Genomic DNA, 22,733 nt, shown 5'->3' on the forward strand with positions numbered 1-22,733 from the left:
TCTTTTATGGTTTCATATAAATTTTAGGATTGCTTTTTCTGTTTCTGTGAAGAATGTCATTGGTATTTTGATAGAGATTCTATTGAATTTATAGATTGCTTTGGGTAATATGGACATTTTAACAATATTGATTCTTTCAATCCATGAACATGGACTATCTTTCCGTTTGTTCCTGTCCTCTTCCTTTTCTTTCATCAGCATTTTATAGTTTTCATTGTAGAGATCTTCTTTGGATAAGTTAATTCTGAGGTACTTAATTTAATTTGTGGCTATTGTAAATGGGATTACTTTTTTGGATTGTTCATTTTTGGCATATAGAAATGCTACTGATTTTTGTATGTTGATTTTGTATCCTGCAACTTTACTGAATTTGTTTATTAGTTCTAAATGCTTTTTTTGTGTGTGTGTGGGTTCTTCAGGTTTTTCCAAATATAAGATCATATCATCTGCAAATAAGGATAATTTGACTTCTTCCACTCCAATTTGGATACTCTTTATATCTTTTTTGTTTGTTTGTTTGATTGTTCTAGCTAGGACTTCCAGTACTGTGTGTTGAGTAAGAGTGATGAAAATGGCCATTCTTGTTATGTTCCAGATTTTAGAGGAAAGATTTTCAGTTTTTCCCCATTCAATATGATACTAGCTGTGGATCTGTCATATATGGCTTTTATTATGTTGTGGTATGTTCTTTCTATTCCCAGTTTTTTGACGGTTTATATCGTGAAGGAATGTTGAATTTTAGCAAATGCTTTTTCAGCATCAATTGAAATGATCATATGGTTTTTGTCCTTCATCTTGTTGATATGATGCATCACACTGATTAATTTCCATATGTTTAACCATCCTTCTATCCCAGGGATAAATCCCACTTTGTCAGGATGAATGATGTTTCTAATGTATTGTTGAATTCAGTTTGCTAGTATTTTCTTTTTCTTTTTCTTTTTTTTTTTTTTTTGAGACGGAGTCTCGCCCGGTCGCCAAGGCTAGAGTGCAGTGGCGTGATCTCGGCTCACTGCAAGCTCCACTTCCCGGGTCCACGCCATTCTCCTGCCTCAGCCTCCCGAGTAGGTGGGACTACAGGTGCCCGCCACCTCGCCCAGCTAATTTTTTGTATTTTTAGTAGAGGCGGGGTTTCACCATGTTGGCCAGGATGTTCTCAATCTCCTGACTTCGTGATCTACCCTCCTCAGTCTCCCAAAGTGCTGGGATTACAGGCGTGAGCCAATGTGCCCGGCCTCGGTTTGCTAGTATTTTCTTGAGGATTTTTGCATCAATGTTCATCAGAGATATTGGCCTGCAGTTTTCATTTTTTGATGTGTCTTTGTCTGGTTTTGGAATCAGGGTAATACTGGCCTCATATAATGAATTTGAAAATATTCTCTCCTTTTTTACTTTTCAGAACAGTTTAAGTAGGATTGTATTAGTTCTTCAAATGTTTGGTAGACTTCAGCAGCAATGAAGCCACTGGGTCCCAGGCTTCTCTTTACTGGGAGACTTTCTATTATGGCTTCGGTCTCATTACTTATTATTGGTCTGTTCAGGTTTTGGATTTCTTCCTGGTTCAGTCTTGGTAAGTTATATGTGTCTAGGAATTTGTCCCTTCTTCTAGATTTTCCAATTTATTGGCTTACAGTTGCTCATAGTAGCCACTAATGATCCTTTGGATTTCTGCAGTATCAGTAGTAATGTCTCATTTTTAATTTCTGATTTTATTTTTAAATGTGCATACCTTTTAAGAAAGAATTTCTGAAGAAAAAGATACATATGCCAAAATAGAAGTATAATATTATTCATTACTTTATGTATAAGAACAAAAAAATTAGGAAGTAACTTAAAAGACTAAATAGTAGCCTGTTTATTAAATAACTTTGATTTGCAGTGTGATAGTTCATCAGATGTTTATTGTGTTTTGTGTTTACAGCTGTGTACACTATACCTAAATGGGAATATAAGATACAGTTAGTTTGAGGAGCATTGTATTATGGAGAGTTGTGAACACATTTGAAAAGTGAAATAGTATAAAACAGTAGATGAGAGAAAGAACCTTGCCTCTTCTTTAATCTTTTCTTAGAATTGAAGGTAATGCCTTATTGGAATAGGCCCTTATTAAATGTTAATGATTAACATTTTGAAGATTATAGAGGTTTTTAAAAAGCGAATCCCTGTTTTTATAAGCTATACTTACCTTAGCATGTGAAATCATGATTTTGCACCATTTGGAAGAAGCATTCTGTTTTAAAAGTTCTGAAATTTTCTTGAGCTTTTGTTTCGAAAATCTTTAGCTTATGAGTTTTGAAAGGCCTGTGATTTTTCCTCCTATCATAGAAGTATGCTGGCGTGGTGGTTACCAACCACACTTAGAGAAACTCTGTTCTCACATTTCATTAAATCGTAAGTTCTTAACATTTTTTTGGTTATAGACGCCTTTGAGAATTTGTGGAAAGTTGTGGTCCCACTCAATGGAAAATACATGCATGCTTGCACAGAATTTGCGTACAATTTCAGAAGATTTGTCTCATCATTGAGGGAGAGTTGAAATGTATGATTATCATTGTTAATCCTTTCCCAGATATAGTAGATTTGACTAATGTGCTTTTAGTCTTTGTAATTATTTGTGACATTTCCTATCATTTCTCTCACTATTCCAGAGTAGACTACATAGAAACACTGATTTCTCTGTAATTAACAAATTTGATTTTCAGATGTTTATGGATGTGTTCTTTTTACAGACTATCTATCATACTTTCACATTTCTAGTAGGATATTCCCACATAAACAGTAGGATATTCACACATAAACACATATCCTACACTATCTAGTAGGATATTCACACATAAACACTATGATTTAGACATATATAGATGAGCTATAAGTCAAAATTGTTAATGAGGCATCTCAGTAGTAAATCACAGTTGATGAAGACATGTTTCTATTTGTTTGGCCTTTGGTAGAGTAGAGTAAGATGCTGTTTTACTAAATAAGGGCTCATCAGAGGAAAGAGACTAGTAGAACAGACCGTGCCATATCAGCAAAAGTCCAGTGTTTGAACTAGATGCTCCATGGCTACATAAGGAAAGAGACATAATTGCCCTCTTCTGTTTGGTTTTATAAGGGATGATGACACATACTTTGAGGTATTCTCCTCATTGCTACCATATAAGGTGTATTCTCTAACTTTTGAGTAAAATTGGCATAACCAAAATAAGACCCACTGTTAAAGTAAGTACTGCTCATATGAGTCAGGATTATACATTTGCTCACAGAGAGACATCAATGATTGCTTGTTTTATTTCCCTGCCATTCTAACCTACAAAAAGGCATATCGTTTTATTTCACAGAAAAAGGTAATAAATCCAAAGCAGTCTCTTTCTCTTTGTCTCTTTCTCTTTCTCCTTTTTAAAAACATTGATATGAGGTCTCACTTGTTACCCAGGCTGGAGTATGGTAGTGCAATCATGGCTCACTGCAGCCTCGATCTCCTGGGCTCAGGTCATCCTCCTGCCTCAGCCTCCTGAGTAGCTGGGACTACAGGTGTTCATACCACGCCCATCTAAATTTTTTAATTTTTTGTAGAGATAGGGTCTCACTATGCTGCACAGGCTGGTCTCAAACTCCTGGGCTCAAGGGATCCTCTCACCTCAGTCTCCCAAAGTGCTAGTATTACAGGCATGAACCACTGTGCCCACCCCAGCCTTAGATTTTAAGAGGGATGTTCACATTAGACATCTAAACCAGAGATTGACATTTTAAATGTAGTTGAATAGCATTTGTAGACTGGTCAAAGTGCCAACATTATATAGCAACAAATAGTGCAGGACAGAACAATGTTCAGTGCTGAAGTGTAGTATTATAAGGTAGATTAATAAGCACTAGGAAGATAATAAGCCAATTAGGATTTGAAAAAAGCTTTAATGCATACATTTGGGGTGAAAATCAGCCCTTCACACATTTTCTTTACTTCTGCTCACTTCACTAGTTCCTCGTTGCTAGTAAAAATTTCACTGGTATTTTCTTTATGTGTGTTATTGAGTGGGTTGAGTAGTACCTATTGTTGGTAGGAAAGCAAGTTACGTGAAAGTTCTCTGTCATAGGTGTAATGCCCACACATTCTTATGTAGGTGTTTTGCAAGGGGATGGTGATGAAAAAAAAGTCGTATAGTCACGTTTATGGTATCCTGGGAAATATGTGGGAGAGAGATAACTAGAAACTGTCAACTATAGTCTCATATGTCCAGATTCAAATTTTTTATTTAACAGCAGGTACTGGAAAATACATTTTAAAACAAAATTCAAGATTGCTTATTAATTAGATTTTAAGAAAAATAACACTTTTCTCCGTACTTTTTCTGCCTCAAGAAAGTCTTGTTTTTCAGACTGATATAATTTTATTAGCATAATTCTTCAAATTTTGGTAACAGCACTGTTAGAAAAACAACAGCTTCCATTTTCCCATGGTTTGGTTCCCAGGGTTTTTGGACATGGGAAATTTCTGTTAGTGTTTCTTTCTGTAGCTCTCATGTTTATATGTTCCTTTTTTACATTTACTATGTCTGACGGCATTCCTGCCATACCCATGGTGTTAGGGTCATGTGTTTCCAAGCATTCCATATTTGTTGAAAATATGCAGAAGATTGAAACTTGCCCTTTGATAGTGGCGTATTATATAGGTACACGTCTCCTACTTGTTGCCTGTAGTACATTATAGGATAATCACCAAAGTAAATTTCTTTTGAATCAGCATAAATTGTTCTACTTAGTAAACATCTGACTATTAAAATGGTGTTACCTGTCTATATTATAAATAATTTCTATTGCTGATGCCTATTTTCTTAGTTTGGCAACTGCTGGCTTATTTCCAAGGAAAAGCATGTAGAGGTTTGTGTGTACATTTCGAGTATTTCCTGCAATTTAGAAGGATAAATTTTATATAGAGAGAATTCTAAGACATTGGAGTCACTGTTACGGTTAAACATTGTGCCTCTTTATGGAAAAGCTTAGGGCATATAGGAGCTACATTGAATGATCATATTAAAGAGAAATCTTAGATGGTTAGACTTATTTAAAATGATATCTGCCATAATGGGTTATAATTTTTAAAACTGAAAGCTCTATTGGTTTGTGATGGAAGTGCTCTCAAGAGGTAATAGCTAAGGGGAAGAGTTAGTGTAGCAGGCATATCTAACTCCTTATAAATCCTAAATAACATACTTGTTTGTGAATAAGTTTTCCATTTAGTGCACTTTTGAGTTCCTTGTCTAAGTGATCTGCTGTCTTGAGATACTAATATTTTATTTTCAGTATAATTTTATAGAGACACAGTACTACTTTTTCTCTTATTGTTAAAATGATTAGGAACAAATACTGGAGTGGTATGTGGTGGCTAAGCATTTTGGGTAATTTTAGTTATAAATTTTATTTGACAACAATAAACTAATGAGATGTTTAACAACACGCAAGTATTACGGTGAGAAAATTTACTCAAAATCATAGTTACTAATTATATTCATGTGTATTATTTTAAATGCAAATCAGAACATAGAATCTTCTCTCTTCTCTAATTGTTATTTTGATGTTCTGTTCAGTTTAAATATTATTTTGTGCGTATGTACTTGGATGTATATCACACCTAGAGATAAAGCCTGGATCTTGCTTTCTAACACCTGGGACATCTTTCTTTCCTCATGGTCTTGGTTCCCTCCTTTACCTTCTGTACCAATACTCTCCTTTGTTTCCCTCTCTTCTCTTTTTTTCTTTTATTCCTGTCCTTCTGTGACCTCCAGCTCAAGAGTTCTTCACCAACATCACTTTATTGATTTTTAGCCTTTGGCCTTTTGGTACAGTGGCAACACCTAATGCTTCTGAGAAGTGACAAGAGGCTACCATTCTTTAGGAATGGATTTTGGGAAACTCATAATTAGATAGTAGTAAGCAGGGAAGGGGGATGCAGTGAATTATACTCTGAATGTGTGGCATATTCATTTCTTGTTGCTGAGTGAGGGGAAAGTTAGGCTTAGAGAAGCAGAAGGAAGTTTAAGGAAGGAAGTGAAAAGCCAGAAGGAGGTCTGACCAGTCAGTTTGAAACACTATCTTCCCTGCCCTGTATTACCTTGAAGTAGGCTTCCCGCCTATGTGAATTTGTGACATCATGTAAGAATAAACAATAATATTGAACATTTCCAGTGCATTTTATGGTACATGCTGTCCTGGTATTTTATTTAACCTGCTCAGCAGCTCTGTGAGAGGCAGGTGGAATTAGAGTCCTCGTTTTCAAAGAGCGGAAACTGGGACTTAGAGAGGTCAAGTAAATTCAGGTCACACAACTAGTAAATGGCAGAGCATGAATATGAACTCCTATTTGCCTGACCTCAATACAAAAGTATTGTGGTCTTATTGTTGTATGGACATAGACAAGTTATTTGATCACATTGAAGCTCTGTTTTCCCATCTGTAAAACAGACTACAACTACCTTACAAAAGAGAGGAATGATGAAGCATCCCCAAAGTCCCCGATTTGCTGTTCATGCTTGGTAGATACAGTACTGATTACTTCTTCTGGGTCATTTCTTTCTTAGGACAGTAAAACACTATGTGAGAGGAGCTACCTTCCTCAACTGACTGAAAAAAATTTACCTTTGGGTCTTTCCTAGTAAAGTAAGATGGGCAAGCTCAAGGCTCTTATTCCATTTTCTTTTACATTCTCCCCCAAACTCCCACAATCTTTCCTATCTGCTTGCTGAAGGCTGGACTTCCTTTTCAAGAGAAGACTTCTTGTAATCCATGGTTATAGATAAAAGGGTTAAAATGCAGCTGTTCCTAGGGATGAGTTTTAATCTGAGTACGGATAACTGATATTAGATCCTTTTGTACTGAAGTTAATGGGGAGGCTTAGTAAAGATAACACTCTCTTCAGGAGCATACAGTTTTCTGGTTTTCCTTCATTTCAGCATCAGTGAACAAACCGGAACTCAGAGGCAGTTCCAACATGTACAGCCATGTGTGCTTGCAACTAAAGTGAGACCACAAAGTAATGTTTTTGAAGAAGCACACCGCTGCAATTAAGTCTGTGGAAAATTGGATAGCAGTACTGAAAAATGCATTTAAAGATCAAAAAGGAAGCATTTGCTTATGATTAGTTTGATTTATACTGAGCTCGACCCAGGAGCTTCCCACAACTGCTTCCTTCCTACGCTGTGCATTTATGAAATACATACACGCTTACGGCTGCGGTGTACAAGATGTACTGATGACAGAAAGTTACTACTGCTTTAAACAAATGCAAGCTATTCAGACTTGAAAAACAGTGAAACAAACAAACAAAAAAAGAGCTGTGCAAATAATGAATGACTTTGTAGTCTCTCCTTGGCTACTTAGATTGATAATGCTACATCCTACCCAATTAAGAGAAAGGCAACATTTATCTTTCTAATGAGTGAACAGATTGGGGAAGTGGTTCTGGAGATAAATGAAGCTCATAGGAGTATTTAGTTAAGTGTTCGTTTTTACAAGTCCTAAATTTGTTTTTCTGTGTATTGGGCATTTCCCACTATACATAGCATTAGTTCAAGCTCATCATGCCCTTAAGTTTACATCATATGAGTGGGAAGCCTGGGTAGAGAATAGTGAAGACGGTTAGAGATTCCAAAAAGATATCAGTGTCGAAAACTCAAGATGATTCATATTACCAAGCTGAAAAACTGTAAACAAAAAGGAGTTTGTATGGCATTTTAAATATATGAAAGATTGTTAAGCTCATGATGGACATTTGTTTCCATTTGTGCTAATTGGTTCAGAAAGAATTAAGATTCAGTAAAGTTCTTCCTAATACTTGTTAACAAAGTTACCAAGGAAGTTGTGGAAGTTTTAGAAAACCTACAATATTCAAGGCTCTCAGAGAAGAACAAATTATAAAACATGATCGCTGACCTTATGGAGCTTGTTTTGAAGCTGGAAACAGATTGATGACAAATTATAGATGGCTTGTATTTTCTTTACATTATAGGAAGCAGAAGACTGTCTCATTTCTACTCTCATTGTATAAATAGGGAGTTGATATGATTAGAACTTTCCAGTGCAAGAGGTAATGGGGCCACCATTCAGGAATGTTAAAATGGAAGAAAAGGAGACAAATATGGAGAATGTGAAGGTAGGAAAGGTCTGTAAAAAACTCTAGTGGAAGGCAAGTAGGCAAGAGCAAGGTGAAAGATGATCAAAACTTGGACTATCATAGGAGAGGAATGGAAGGATGGACAGATCACATTTACATTGTTACATTTAGTAATTTTCCTAGATGTGGTACTTAAGGAAGAGGCAGAATCCATGTGGCTATAGGATTCCTGTGCTCCATGATTTGAAAATAAGGGTGACAGAATAAAAGCAGTCCTAGAAAGGAAGGTAATTCTAAGAAATTGGTTTTGAACATCTTGAGATGATAGACTCTCAAGAGATATAGTATGTAAAGGGAGCAGAATAAGAAAAGTTATCTGGTTATGACATTGTCTTTGATTCCATTATTTTCTCTCTACATTGTTCATTACCTTTATATTACTACTGAACTAGGAGTATTTAAGTTGTTTCTGTTGGGTACATTTAGAACAAATGCCCATAGATTTCCGTGTTTCTGTTTTAAGGCTACTTTATGTGAGGGTGGTGAGGTAATTTAACTGCTTTCTATTTCTAGTTAATTTTTTGTTTAATACCTGTCCTTCTTTGCTAAAATAAAATCTAGGATGACTTATGTTTACTTTCTCTCCTTACAAAGATTTCAAATTTTAATTTGTTGATTTTAGTAAGGAATAGATATCCCTTTGTCTCACAGAAGCCTTCCAGATTTCACTTTTATTGTAGGATCAAACCTGTAACTTTGTATAGGTAGCAGCTCACAGATAAACTTTTAAAACTGGCAGGGACCTTAGAAGGCCTCTTAGATCGTCTGGTGCAGGCTCCACATTTCTCAGATCAGTAATCTGAGATCAAGGGAATGATAATACAGTGAGAGCTAACATTTATCCAACTATATTATCTATGTGTAATCATTATGATAACCTGATAGCGTAAGTGGAACAACCTTCCCAAAGTCCCAAAGAAAGTGGTGTGTAGCTCGCTTGCTTTCAGAACTGTTTTCTTTAAATGTTTTCTAAAATAATTAGTGTTTTTTTAAACTGTGATAAAATATACATAACATAGAAGTTAACCATGTTTATCATTTTATTTTATTTTTTATTTTTGGGGGGGATGGAGTCTTGCTGTGTTGCCTAAGCTGGAGTGCAGTGGTGCAATCTTGGCCACTGCAACCTCTGCCTCCCAGGTTCAATCTATTCTCCTGTCTCAGCCTCCCGAGTAGCTGGTAGTACAGGTGTGCGCCACCACGCCTGGCTAATTTTTGTATTTTTGGTTGAGATGGGGTTTCACCATGTTGGCCAGGCTAGTCTGAAACTCCTCACCTCAAGGGATCTGCCTGCCTCGGCCTCCGAAAGTGGTTTATCATTTTAAAATGTGTAATTCAGTTGCACTCACTGAATACAGTCACGGTGTTGTGCAGCCTTCTGACTTATCTATTTCTAGAACTTTTTCATCATCTCAAACAGAAACTCTGTATAATATTTTAGTTTCAAGTACTAGAGGAATACTGGTTATTTACTTGCTTTTTCAGGCCTAGTATCTCCCATCCTCCAGCAACTCAGTATTCAGTATGATCTACTTGTACTTATTGAATGCTGAGTTGTCATTTGAATTTGAATGGTTTCTTTAATTTGTACTTGTTTCATATTTCTAGGTATCTATGAAAAGTTCACTGTCACTTATCTCAGCGTAATATATCTGCTTCTTTTGGGGCAATGAAATATATACACACAAAATTTGGAGGAGATCAAACTAAATAATGTAAACACATAGAAGATTTTATTGATCAGGGGAAGAAAGACTAAGGATTAAGGACTGTGACACACGCAAAAAAGTTGAGTTGTCTCAGATATAAAGAGTTTCCCTTCTACAAATGCCTAGAGCAGGAAGCACACCCAGTATAAAAGATATTTGGGCTTCGAATCTGAAAGAACTCAGTCCCCAAACCCTGCGTATGAACTGGACTCGACAGGAAGGATTGTTTAGCAGATCTTCCCTCTCTATTCGTCTTTGTGCTCAAACAAAAATACAGCTGTTAAGAGTTTTAAAAAATTATTTCCAAAAGAGTATAAAAACCCCATTCAGATTGCATTCTTTTTATTCTGCTAAAATATGAAGTTTCCTTGGCTGCTTCTCTTCCTGATTCATAAAAATCACACAACTACTGTTGCACAATAAAGAAATGGAGAAATGATCAGGGAATCTTTCTCAGAAAATTCTTTTTTTTTTTTTATATATAGAACAAATAAGAATTTAAGAAAATAAACATTTAAATCATTTGAATTTTAACTTTACATGCTAAAATTCTTTACATGTTAAACAAGATAATTTTGTGTTACTTCAATAGTATATTAATATGCTTTTGGTATAAGCAAAAGTATAATTTTTATCAGCATTTATTATTCTTTTTCAGAGTGACACTCCTAATGAAATGTATTTATTACAGCTAAAAGATGGCGGCAAGGCATCCCAGGCAAATGTAAGAATAGGCGATGTGGTTCTCAGCATTGATGGAATAAGTGCACAAGGAATGACTCATCTTGAAGCCCAGAATAAGATTAAGGGTTGTACAGGCTCTTTGAATATGACTCTGCAAAGGTAAGTTGCTTTCTGTTTGTCCCTGAAAGAGAAAACAACATTGAGGAATGTGTTTTTGTGTGTCTGACTCATGGTGTTAACTAAGACTCAGTTTCTGCTGCCATTGTTTCAGGTAAATAAAAAACATAATGGCTCTTAAATTGGATAATTGAGCAACATGAGAATTGCTGAAAGCTATGAGTTATCTCCCCATCAAAAGGCATGTATTTCCATACTAATAAAAATTGTGTGGGCCTGTAATCCCGGCACTTTGGGAGGCCAAGGTGGGAGGATTGGTTGAGCTAAGGAGTTTGAGACCAGCTGGACCAATATAATGAGTGCTTGTCTCTACAAAACGTAAAAAAATTAGCCAGGTGTGGTGGCATGGGCCTGTAGTCCCAGCTACCCAGGAGGCTGAGGCAGGAGGATTGCTTGAGCCCAAGAGGTCAAGGTTGCATAAAGCTCTGATTGTGCCACTGCACTCCAGCCTGAGTGACAGAACAAGACCCTGTCTCAAAAAAAAAATTGTGTATACAGCTTCAGAGAATTCAGGAATTCTTGAAATTTCTCAATGGAGTGCAGGCTAAGAGTTCTTTCTGTTAGGTAAAATTCTGAGCAGTATATTAAAGGATATTCTTTTAGGATATGATTTGGCTTTCGTTAGTTTGTCTTTTTCTCTCTTTTTTTCTGAGTAGAAAAATAATTTTTAATAGAGTCCTCTGAAGGCTGGACTTTTTGAACTTATTGCTTTCTAAAGTCACTCTGGCCTCGAATTATAAAATAATTAATCATCACATTGTTTATAATATATCAGGTATTTTGAGGATCCCATCATTTGAAACCTGCACCAAAATCACCTGGAGTGCTTGTTAAAAATACTGATGTCTATACTGAATCCGAATTTCTGGGAGGGAAGACCAGGAGTTATATTTGTTGAAGTTCTCTGTGGTTATTATGACTTACAAAGTTTGATCACTGTAGTATCCTGGGACGAAGGCAAGGGAGGAGAGAGAGGGAATGGAGAGTGATGGAAGGGTAGCTGTGAACCTTCAGCTTTATAATGAAGGTAGTTTGATCATATACGAGGTAGTTATGGAGGGTTTTAAGCAAATCTTGTTTTTGATGATTACAACAAGTATTCTGAATTCTATCAGATTTGGAAAACACCACTTTTTCTGCCTCCCCAGTCTCTTCCATAATTATATTGCATATAATTATCTGAATCTTCCATAAATTATCATGTATATTATGAATCATTAAGAGGGAAATAGGCTGGGTGATGTGGCTCACACTTGTAATCCCAGGACTTTGGGAGGCCGAGGTGGGTGGATCACCTGAGGTCAGGAGTTTGAGACCAGCCTAGCTGACATGGTAAAACCCAGTCTCTACTACAAATACAAAAATTAGATGGGTATGGTGGCACATGCCGGTAATCCCAGCTACTTGGGGGCTGATGCAGGAAAATCACTTGAACTCTAGACGCAGAGATTGTAGTGAGCCGAGATCGAGCCCCTGTGCTCCAACCTGGGCAATGGAGCGACACTCTGTCACTGCCGCCCCTCCCCCCCAAAAAAAAGTAAAATTGAAAAGAAAGAGGGAAATAAAACCTGGTACCTTCCCAAAATATTTGTCTATGGAACCTTTTTCTTGGAGCCTCTCCTAGGAGTCGTGTTTTGTGAAAAACACTTAGGCAGTGCTCTGCGTTTTGCTACTGCTGTCCTAGGGATTGCTAGTGAAAGAATTTCTATAGGGTAAATTATATTTACCTGTCTGAGTGAATATCAATTTGGTATTAAAACTGAAAAGGAAATTGTTTTTACAAACTTAGACTGACTTGGACATACAGATTTAGTGTGAGGTATCATGACTTTCTAACCAGTTTCCTCTTTCGGGTCTTTTTAAAAGAACTTAGAAAAATTCTTTTCAGTGGGACTGCTGAATCAATGTTTATATGTATTTTAAATTTTGATAGGCTATTAGCTATACATTTTAATGCATAGGAAAGTAGTCAATAAGAAAAGTCATTGGTTATAAAAAAAATTTGTTTCATTAGTATTCTTCTGTTCTCTATATTGAGACATGTAACATGAAAGTTGTTCCTAATCAAATGAAAGTAGTCATTTTTAATTTACCAACTATGAATTTTGAAGGGAAATCAAGAGGTCAAGAAACTTAACTTGTTTGAGATACCAAGAAAGCACAACAAATAGAGATGATGACAGGCTGTTTTACACATTCTAAAACTGAAAGTTTATGAGCTCTTTCATGGGCTGCGTACAATTTCTTTCATAACAGCCTGCTTGTTTCCACATTGTGCTGCTTATTTTATGACCCAGGAACCAGTATCTTATTTTCTATTGAAAACACTTTGGGCCCCATAAGAATAGATAAAAACCAGATGTTGTCCTGTTTGAATGCCTTTCCAATTTATGTAGTCTGCTACTGATTCTAATAAAGATTCTTTTAGGCTGCTTAAATACAGAATCTAACAAACCAACTTACAAAATCGACTTGTTATAAACATTTGAGTATACTACTTAATCGTATCTTTGTATTTCTAAGTAATAGACATTCAAGGACCCAAACCGTTGGGGAGTATTTTAGAGTCATTGTTATTCATTGACATTCTCTTCAAGTTTTTGAACACTTCTTATGTTAGGTAATGTCAGCCTGCTTAGATAGTGTGTGTGGTTAACAAAATTCATAGTATAATATTGACAGTGCTACTGAAGAAATACTTTTGCCTTTTAAGGAAAAAATACAACTTTGAAGAGTTATCTTTGATTCTTCTCTATACCAGGACCATTCTCTCCTTAAATTTTCTCTCTTATATCAAAGTAAGTATGTTTTCTGAGTTTTAACAGCTTTTTTTTTTTTTTTTTGAGACTGAATCTTGCTCTGTCGCCCAGGCTGGAGTGCAGTGGCACCATCTCCTCAGCTCACTGCAGCCTCTACCTCCCGGGTTCAAGGGATTCTCCTACCTCAGCCTCCCGAGTAGCTGGGATTACAGGCGCATGTCACTGTGCCTGGCTGATTTTTTTTTGTATTTTCAGTAGAGATGGGGTTTCATCATATTATCCAGGCTGGCCTCGAGCTCCTGACCTCAAGTGATCCACCTGTCTCGGCCTCCCAAACTGCTGGAATTACAGGCATGAGCCACTGCGCCTGGTCTGAACAGCATTCTTTTTTTTTTTTTTTTTTTTTTTTATTTAGACAGAGTCTCACACTGTCACCCAGGCTGGAGTACAATGGCACAATCTCAGCTCACTGCACCCTCCACTTCCCAGGTTCAAGCAATTCTCCTACCTCAGCCTCCCAAGTAGCTGGACTACAGGCGCACGCCACCACACCCAGCTGATTTTTGTATTTTTCGTAGAGATGGGGTTTCACCATGTTGGCCAGGATGGTCTTGATCTCTTGACCTCGTGATCTGCCTGCCTTGTTCTCCCAAAGTGCTGGGATTATAGGTGTGAGCCACCGTGCCCAGCCCTGAACAGCATTCTTAATTGTCCTCTGGTCACTTCCTCCTTCCACTTCTCACCAACCAGACTACTCTGAATTCTTCCTAACTGAGTTACCTACAAGAATACTTTCTCAGTGAACTCTTTCCTTCAAAAACTTGAAGTTTTCTGCATAAATATGTACTACTGTCATTTACAGACTTGTCTGAGTCCAATTTCTTAGAGCAGAGTCTGAGATGGGGATTCTTGTCCAAGTGATACAGTAAGGGATTCCTTTAAGTAAGGGAGTGAGTGAAACAGGCTTGGGAAGCAGAAGAAACTGAGATGAGCAAAGGTATGATTTCAGGGGATATCCAGCTTCACTTGATCCAGCAGGAAACCTGGGAACAAAAGTGCACTACAGAGTGAGTCTGTCTTGCCTTGAGGCAACGAAACTGTGCTTTTGTACCCCCTTCCTTGTATTTGTTAGTTATTAGCTGTCAGCTGTCCTGGAAGTATGTTGTGTGAGTAAACAGAGAAGAGGGCTAGGAGGTAGCTTATATTGCTTCCAAAGAAAGTTACTGGTGTGAACCATTAGCAGCAATGGAAGAAACACCTGGGGAATGGGTGTAACAAACTGTTAGAAGGGTTCCAGGAGATCTAAGCTGGGCACAGATAACAGCACATGCTATGAGATTCTATTGAGACTAATCCCTCTGCTCAGAAGGTCATGTTCTTTGTAATCGAGTCCTCCTCATATTGTCCTCTCCAGATCACCACCACTCATCACTGAATGCCCTCTCTTCCATTTAGGATAGGTTTCTCACTGTCCTTCTCTTGCCTTTATGCCCTGTCATGAAATTCACTTCATCTGAAATGCCTACCACCTGTTCACTGCCAGTGCATGCCTTCACATCCACTAAACCCAAATCGAGTGTCTCCTGCCCACAGTCTGTTCCTACTATTGCACCTCATTCCTTTTTCCCCTTCTGAACTTGTATGAAATAGTTTATGCCATTCAGTTCAGTGTTTAATTATACACTAGGTATAATCAGGAATAACAAGGGCAATTCCATGAGTCTTATACAAATAAACGTAATTAGCTAATAGTCATACCTAGCACTGCCTATGTTATTTACTAATCACTCCATGTATTATTAGTCCCGGTTCTCCAAGAAGACTCTTTAAGAGCAAAGACTATGTTTTTTTACTCTATTTGTATTTGACAGCATCTTGTATAGTAGTCTATTTTTGATAGGCACTGGTATTATTTCCCAAACTGGGAATCATTTATCTATTTCACTAATACTTCCTGAACTCTTACTATGTGCCAGGCACTCTTGTAGATGCTAGGGACATAGCAGTGAACAAACCAAACAAAAATCTCTGCTTTCATAGTACTGACATTTTAGAGGACTGAGACAGATAATAAACAAGTGTACAGAATATGTAATATATCTCGTGTGGATAAGTGTTATAGGGAAAAATAAATCATGTGAGGGACATAGGGAGCACCTTCTCACTTGGGGTACTCATGCCAGATATCCAATAACCTTCTCACTGTGGCTTTCTTTACCACCCCATTTTAAACTGCAATTCCCCAGGGAATTGCATGACTATCCCAAGCAGAGGGAAGAGCCAGTGTGGTGGCCCTCTGTCAGGGAGGCTGGTATAGCCAAACAGAGTGAGTGAAGGCAGACCGGTTAGAAGTAAGGTCGGAGAGGCAGCAGGAAGGGAGTAGAAGTGGCAAGAACTTGTAGAGCCTTGTGGGTCATTGCCTTGTTTGTAATCAAATTTAAGTTTTCCTAGGCCTATTAAAACATTGTGAGAAAGCTCTGGGAAGTTATAGCTGGTTGGCCAGGGATCTAGAGCAGGGTTTGGGAGATAAATAACTTACAGTTACGGAAAGGAAGGCCAGAGGAAGGAACAGACCAAGTCTCTCCCCACTCAATAGTGGTGGTGCTGCCCTTTCCTGCTAGCACTATAGAAACACTGGATGAGGACCACTGCTGCCCAGTTCTGCTCTCCTTCACCTAAGAATTCCCAGGGAGAGAACATAAGAGAGAAAACCCATTTTTTGTTTTCGAAAAGAAAATTGCCAATAATTTTGTTTTGTTAATTTTTTTGTATTGAATATTATTGTTATATATCTACTAATTTTTAAGAAAATGTATGTGTATATTCAAAATTTGGTTTCATTTTTAGACCCAACCTCAATATCTTAAAATAGGATTTAGATAAGAAAAAGTAAGATAAAGATGCTTGCTTGAGTCAGGTGGTTTTGTAACTGTTATTTATGTCTACTTTAATTTGGGGGCATATAATAAAGCAAACACATTTTCTTTCTATGATATCCTAAAAAATACGACTTGACTCAGTATACTCTGGGTTTCTAATGAATATAGAAGTGTGAATGACTTTATTTTGATTTGTCTTTTATCGTTGAAAATAAAATGGAAAATATATAATTTTTTCTGCACCTGAAACTAATTCTAGGAGTACTGCAACTGGACTATAAAAAATTCTAGCCAGGCGCGGTGGCTCAAGCCTGTAATCCCAGCACTTTGGGAGGCCGAGACGGGCGGATCACGAGGTCAGGAGATCGAGACCATCCTGGCTAACACAGTGAAACCCCGTCTCTACTAAAAACTACAAAACACTAGCCGGGCGAGGTGGCGGCGCCTGTAGTCCCAGCTACCCGGGAGGCTGAGGCAGGAGAATGGCGTGAACCCGGGAGGCGGAGCTTGCAGTGAGCTGAGATCCGGCCACAGCACTCCAGCCTGGGTGACAGAGCGAGACTCTGTCTCAAAAAAAAAATAAAAAATAAAAAATAAAAAAAAAAAATAAAAATTCTATTTAAAATTATTTTTACTCTTCAGGAAGTCAGGCAAATAGCAATGCTTATTTTTAAATGTCAAATGTGTTTTGCCTATGATTTTGGTCCAAGTCAAAGTGGATCATTTTTAAAATTATTTCAGTTGATACAAGAAGAAAATTACTTTCAAAAGCTTTGATGTCTAATAAATATTAACTATATTAGAACTGGTTTCTGTGAATAAAATTTTTTAAAAATTATTATACTTTAAGTTCTAGGGTACATGTGCACAACGTGCAGGTTTGTTACATGTATACATGTGCCATGTTGATGTGCTGCACCCATTAACTCGTCATTTACATTAGGTATATCTCCTAATGCTATCCCTCCCCCCTACCCACTCCCTACAATAGGACCTGGTATGTGATGATCCCCTTCCTGGGTCCAAGTGATCTCATTGTTCAATTCCCACCTATGAGTGAGAACATGCAGTATTTGGTTGTCTGTTCTTGTGATAGTTTGCTGAGAATGATGGTTTCCAGCTGCATCCATGTCCCTACAAAGGACACGAACTCATCCTTTTTTATGGCGGCATAGTATTCCATGGTGTATATGTGCCACATTTTCTTAATGCAGTCTGTCACTGATGGACATTTGGGTTGATTCCAAGTCTTTGCTATTGTGAATAGTGCTGCAATAAACATAACGTGTGCATGTGTCTTTATAGCAGCATGACTTATAATCCTTTGGGTATATCCCCAGTAATGGGATGGCTGGGTCAAATGGTATTTCTAGTTCTAGATCCTTGAGGAATCGCCACACTCTTTTCCACAATGGTTGAACTAGTTTACAGTCCCACTAACCATGTAAAAGTGTTCCTATTTCTCCACATCCTCTCCAGCACCTGTTGTTTCCTGATTTTTTCATGTTAGACCTAAAACCATAAAAACCCTGGAAGAAAACCTAGGTAATACCATTCAGGACATAGGCACGGGCAAGGACTTCATGTCTAAAACACCAAAAGCAATGGCAACAGAAGCCAAAATTGACCAATGGGATCTAATTAAACTGAAGAGCTTCTGCACAGCAAAAGAAACTACCATCAGAGTGAACAGGCAACCTACAGAATGGGAGAACATTTTTGCAATCTACTCATCTGACAAAGGGCTAATATCCAGAACCTATAAAGAACTCAATCAATTTACAAGAAAAAAACAAACAACCCCATCAAAAAGTGGGCAAAGGATATGAACAGACACTTCTCAAAAGAAGACATTCATACAGCCAACAGACACATGAAAAAATGCTTATCATCACTCGCCGTCAGATGAATAAGGTTTTTAACTGTTCCATTTATTTCAGTAGTTAGCTATGTAGTAGGACATAGATACACTTGTTACATGCTTATTGTATGATTTAGGGCCAGTGGCTAAACTACTGGGCCTTAATTTTCTAGACTATAAAATGAGGTCATGGGTGATTTCTAAATTCCCTTTTTGTAATAAAAATAGTGGTTCTTCTTCTGGTTTTTCAACTGTAAATAGATAAGTTCCCTAGAGTTGCTGTTAGATCCAACCAACTTAAGTTTGCTTATTTTGGCTGAGAGAATCAGGAAATTGGACTTTCTTCATTGGAGTTATCTTAAACTGTGCCAGGTTAACAAAGTGACTTGTACTGTTCTGCTCACTTTAAGGTGAAAGGTAGATCAGATGGATATGCAAGCATCATTTATTCATCAGAAAATATAGTACTATGTATTTTTATTCTTATTTTATATTGTTAAATTAATCCTCTTAGAATCACAGAATATATATAGTTTTTCTACCCTTCCTTGTTTTTATATTACTAGTAGTGGCATGTTGTGGTTTTTTAAAATTTTTGTTTCTTGTTCTTCAAACTTCATTTATTGTATAACTTGTTATGATTGGAAGTGAGAGACCGAAAATAATTGAGTTTTGAAAAATATTGATGTACTACTCTTTCTGCTTTCCCCTTCTTCTTCATCCTTCAAACAACAAAAAGATTGCCAGAGGTCCAAATACTACTGCTAATGAATGACAGATTGGAGTAATTTAATAGTTACATTGGATTATAAGAGAAAAGAAGAAATAGCTGTTGTACCAGACTGAAGCTATTAGCCATCTTTTGTCTCATTTTAATGGATTGTTTAATATCCCATTACTGTTAGCTTTATGGGTTCAACTCTGATGTTTCTGTCACCAATAGAGTAGAGGCAGGAGTTTAGAAAGTATTTTTTTCAATCGAAGTTTTCAGTTCTTTGTCTGGGATATTTCAGTTCATGTGAATTAAAAGATATTTAGTTGGATTTTTTTTCTTTTAACAATTGGAGTTTCACGTCATCCTATTTGAAGTTACTTTTTTTCTCTTTGGTATTTCATGTACTTTTCTAGTGTTTATTCTTCAGTTTAGCTTTTACTACTACTTCTTTGCTTATTTGTTTTTAATTCTTAGGTTGGAGAATGACAGTTTTTCAGAAGGACTAAGTCTGATTGATTATATCGCCCATCCATCATTAAAATTAGAAATGTTGCTTAGGAAAGGGAAAGAGGACAAACATGTATTGACATGCTTTGTGATTTTTTTTTTTTTTTTACATATATTATTAAATCCTTATATCAATTCATTGAGGAAGAAGTTAGCCTATTTCAGGTGAATATATAATGGCTTAGAGGTATCCAATCTTTTGGCTTCCCTGGGCCACATTGGAAGAATAGTTGTCTTGGGCCACACATACAATACACCAATACTAGCGATAGCTGATGAGGTTAAAAATGGCCGGGCGCGGTGGCTCAAGCCTGTAATCCCAGCACTTTGGGAGGCCGAGACGGGCGGATCACGAGGTCAGGAGATCGAGACCATCCTGGCTAACACGGTGAAATCCCGTCGCTACTAAAAAATACAAAAAACTAGCCGGGCGAGGTGGCGGGCGCCTGTAGTCCCAGCTACTCGGGAGGCGGAGGCAGGAGAATGGCGTAAACCCGGGAGGCGGAGCTTGCAGTGAGCTGAGATCTGGCCACTGCACTCCAGCCTGGGCGACAGAGCGAGACTCCGTCTCAAAAAAAAAAAAAAATCTCATAATGTTTTAAGAAAGTTTACAAATTTGTGTTGGGCTGCATTCAAAGCCATCTTGGGTCACATGGAGCCTGTGGGCCACGGGTTGGACAAGCTTGGCCTAGAGAGTTTATGTGACTTGCCTAACAAACTCAGATCAGTTCAAAGCTTATGCCCTCCTTACTTTCTTTGCTCTGGCAAAGGACTTAATGACTAGTTTCCTTGTATATGTTTGATAAGATGGGATAGATGCGTAATAGGGGTGACTCTTCCTCTACTTATAAGGAACTGCATCTCTATTAAAAAATACTTTTCATTTTTTACTCTCCCCTGTCAGTACTCTGTAATAAAAATTATACCTAAAATTTTTCTGTGTGCTTTAAAAAGACCCTGTATATTAGAGTGAAAGGAAAAGCGGGGGAAAGCTAATAGGTTAATGAGCCACTAGATAGAAACATTCATTTGGATACTGACTTGTGTATATGGTTTCCCTAAGTCAGAAAGTCATCTTTTATTATTCTCTCCCAAATTTATAACCCTGTTGACTACATTTGCTAGTTCATTCCTATGCTTCTATGTATGCATTCTGTGAGTAACTAAAGATTCAGGAATTTAAAAAAAATATGTTTTACGTGGCTGACTGCCACAACTACTACTCGAGATCATCATTACAGCAGTTACTACTGTTACTACTTGAGACCTTCATTACAACAGTTACTACTGTTACTCCTTTAGACCATCATTACCAGACTGAATGAAGGGACAGACAAACCTAGAAATGAAAACTTTAGACAAAAGTAACTGTTTTAAAGGAAAGGCTACAATGGAGAAGAAGAGAGAAGAAAAGGGTTCCCTGCTTTTAGTGAGCGAAGGCAGCCACCTAAGCTTCTACAGTCCTTGGTTTTTATTGGGTAACAAGAGTAGGCAGGAGGAGGTAACAATTGGTCAGCTACTTAATTGATCACAGGTTCACATTGTTACTAACAGGCTTCAATTATGCCTAATCATAAGAAACACTTGCGCCTGGATCGTGACTGCCCTTAGCAGCCCTTCTGGGTGGCAGACACAGTTTGTCAGTTTGCCAACATTCTGCATTTATGAGAAACAGTTTGCTGCTTATTCATATGGCCTCCAGTGGTGTACTGAGTTGATCACGACCTAACTCTTTCAGCCTCCAACAGTTTTAGGGACCAGGCACTGTGGCTCATGCCTGTAATTCCAGAACTTTGGGAGGCCGAGGTGGGCAGATCATTTGAGGTCAGGAGTTGAAGAACAGCCTGACCAACATGGTGAAACCCCCGTCTCTACTAAAAATACAAAAAAATATTTAGCTGGATGCGGTGGTATGCTCCTGTATTCCCAGCTACTCGGGAGGCTGAGGCAGGAGAATTACTTGAACCTGGGAGGCAGAGGTTGCAGTGAGCCAAGATCACACCACTGCACTCCAGGCTGGGTGACAGAGTGAGGCTCCATCTCAAAAAAAAAAAAGAAAATATGTTTTAGGGACTGTTTAGTCAACATCACACTCACTGGAAGAGACCATAATTGTCAATCAACAAATCAATCAGCAGACATAGAAAAGAAGTATTTGTCTATCTCTTTTTCTTCAATTCAGTAGGGATAAAGATTGTTGGAAATGGACTGGAAGGCTCATTTTAATTCTGAGTAGTCTGTGGTAGTTTGACAATAAACAGATCTGATAAATATGGGTTGGTTAGGGTGTATTTTGTATTGTGAAATTCTTCACTTTCACTTTACATCTTGAAAGGTTTTTTTTTTTTTTTAACATATGAAAGTCTTATTTATTTCTCTGAAGGAAAACTTACTTCAATCTGTAGTCCTTTGGGAAAACAATCCCAGGAATAATATGTTTAAACACCTGTTTAGTTTTAAATCTTAAAAAATTTTTTTGGATCACACCTAAAATAGTCTTTGCAAAAGAAAATTTTAATATGTAGAAGTTTTAAGGCCCATGAAATAGAGATGTAAAGAAGGTGAATGGCACCAGCATTGGCTTTGAAATTAGGCAATCTTGGTCCAAATACTGGTTTCACCATTTCCTGGCTATGTCACCTTACGCAGGTTATGTAACTGAGTTTCAGTTAACCACTTGTAAATGGGCACAGTAATACCTGCCTTCTAGGGCTTTTACACAGGTTGAATAAAATAGCCTATGTAAAGAACCTAGGACATACTAAAGATGAGTTTTCTCTCTTCCTATTTCTCTCCTCAGTTAGTAAGTGAGTATTAGTATGGTATCCATAGTAAAGTACTTCTAGAAGATCATATTTGTTTTGTTTCTTGGCAACAAAAATGGGTGTGACTGAGGGAAAGAGGGAGAAACAGAGAGAGGGAAGTCAGTAGGTCATTACTTGACAAAGTCAGAAAGATAGTGATGCAAGTTTTAGATGAGAGATTGCTTAGTCAAATGAGTGATTTTGGGTCATGTAGATGTAATTAAAGCTTTTTCAAAGAGTATAGTGGATGCAAACATGTTTACTGCCAGCTAATTACTGCTTTGGTTCAAAATTATTGTCTAAACCAATAATTTATGGCCCACATGGCAGGAAAGATAGTGGCAGCAAAGAGAAACCAGTACACACCTAGTCTTGTTTATTCTGCTAACTTCTCAAGTTCATCTTAGAGGAACAATGCAAATGTAATTCTTCTTTGCTGTAGGTTAAGTCAGAAAGACAAGCAAAAATGTGAGT

At 37.4% G+C, this 22,733-nt stretch overlaps 1 protein-coding gene across 4 annotated transcripts in view; it reads left to right on the forward strand.

The window, feature by feature from the left end:
* PDLIM5 (PDZ and LIM domain 5) overlaps positions 1–22,733 on the forward strand; it is a 211,717-nt gene that overhangs the window by 56,384 nt on the left and 132,600 nt on the right. For all 4 annotated transcript variants that reach the window (XM_023193321.1, XM_023193318.1, XM_023193319.1 and 1 more), the window contains exon 3: positions 10,565–10,716. In XM_023193321.1, coding sequence (XP_023049089.1) covers positions 10,565–10,716 — 152 coding nt within the window. The remainder of the gene's footprint in view (positions 1–10,564; positions 10,717–22,733) is intronic.

Source organism: Piliocolobus tephrosceles, chromosome 3, assembly GCF_002776525.5.
Source record: "Piliocolobus tephrosceles isolate RC106 chromosome 3, ASM277652v3, whole genome shotgun sequence".
Lineage (NCBI taxonomy): Eukaryota > Metazoa > Chordata > Mammalia > Primates > Cercopithecidae > Piliocolobus > Piliocolobus tephrosceles.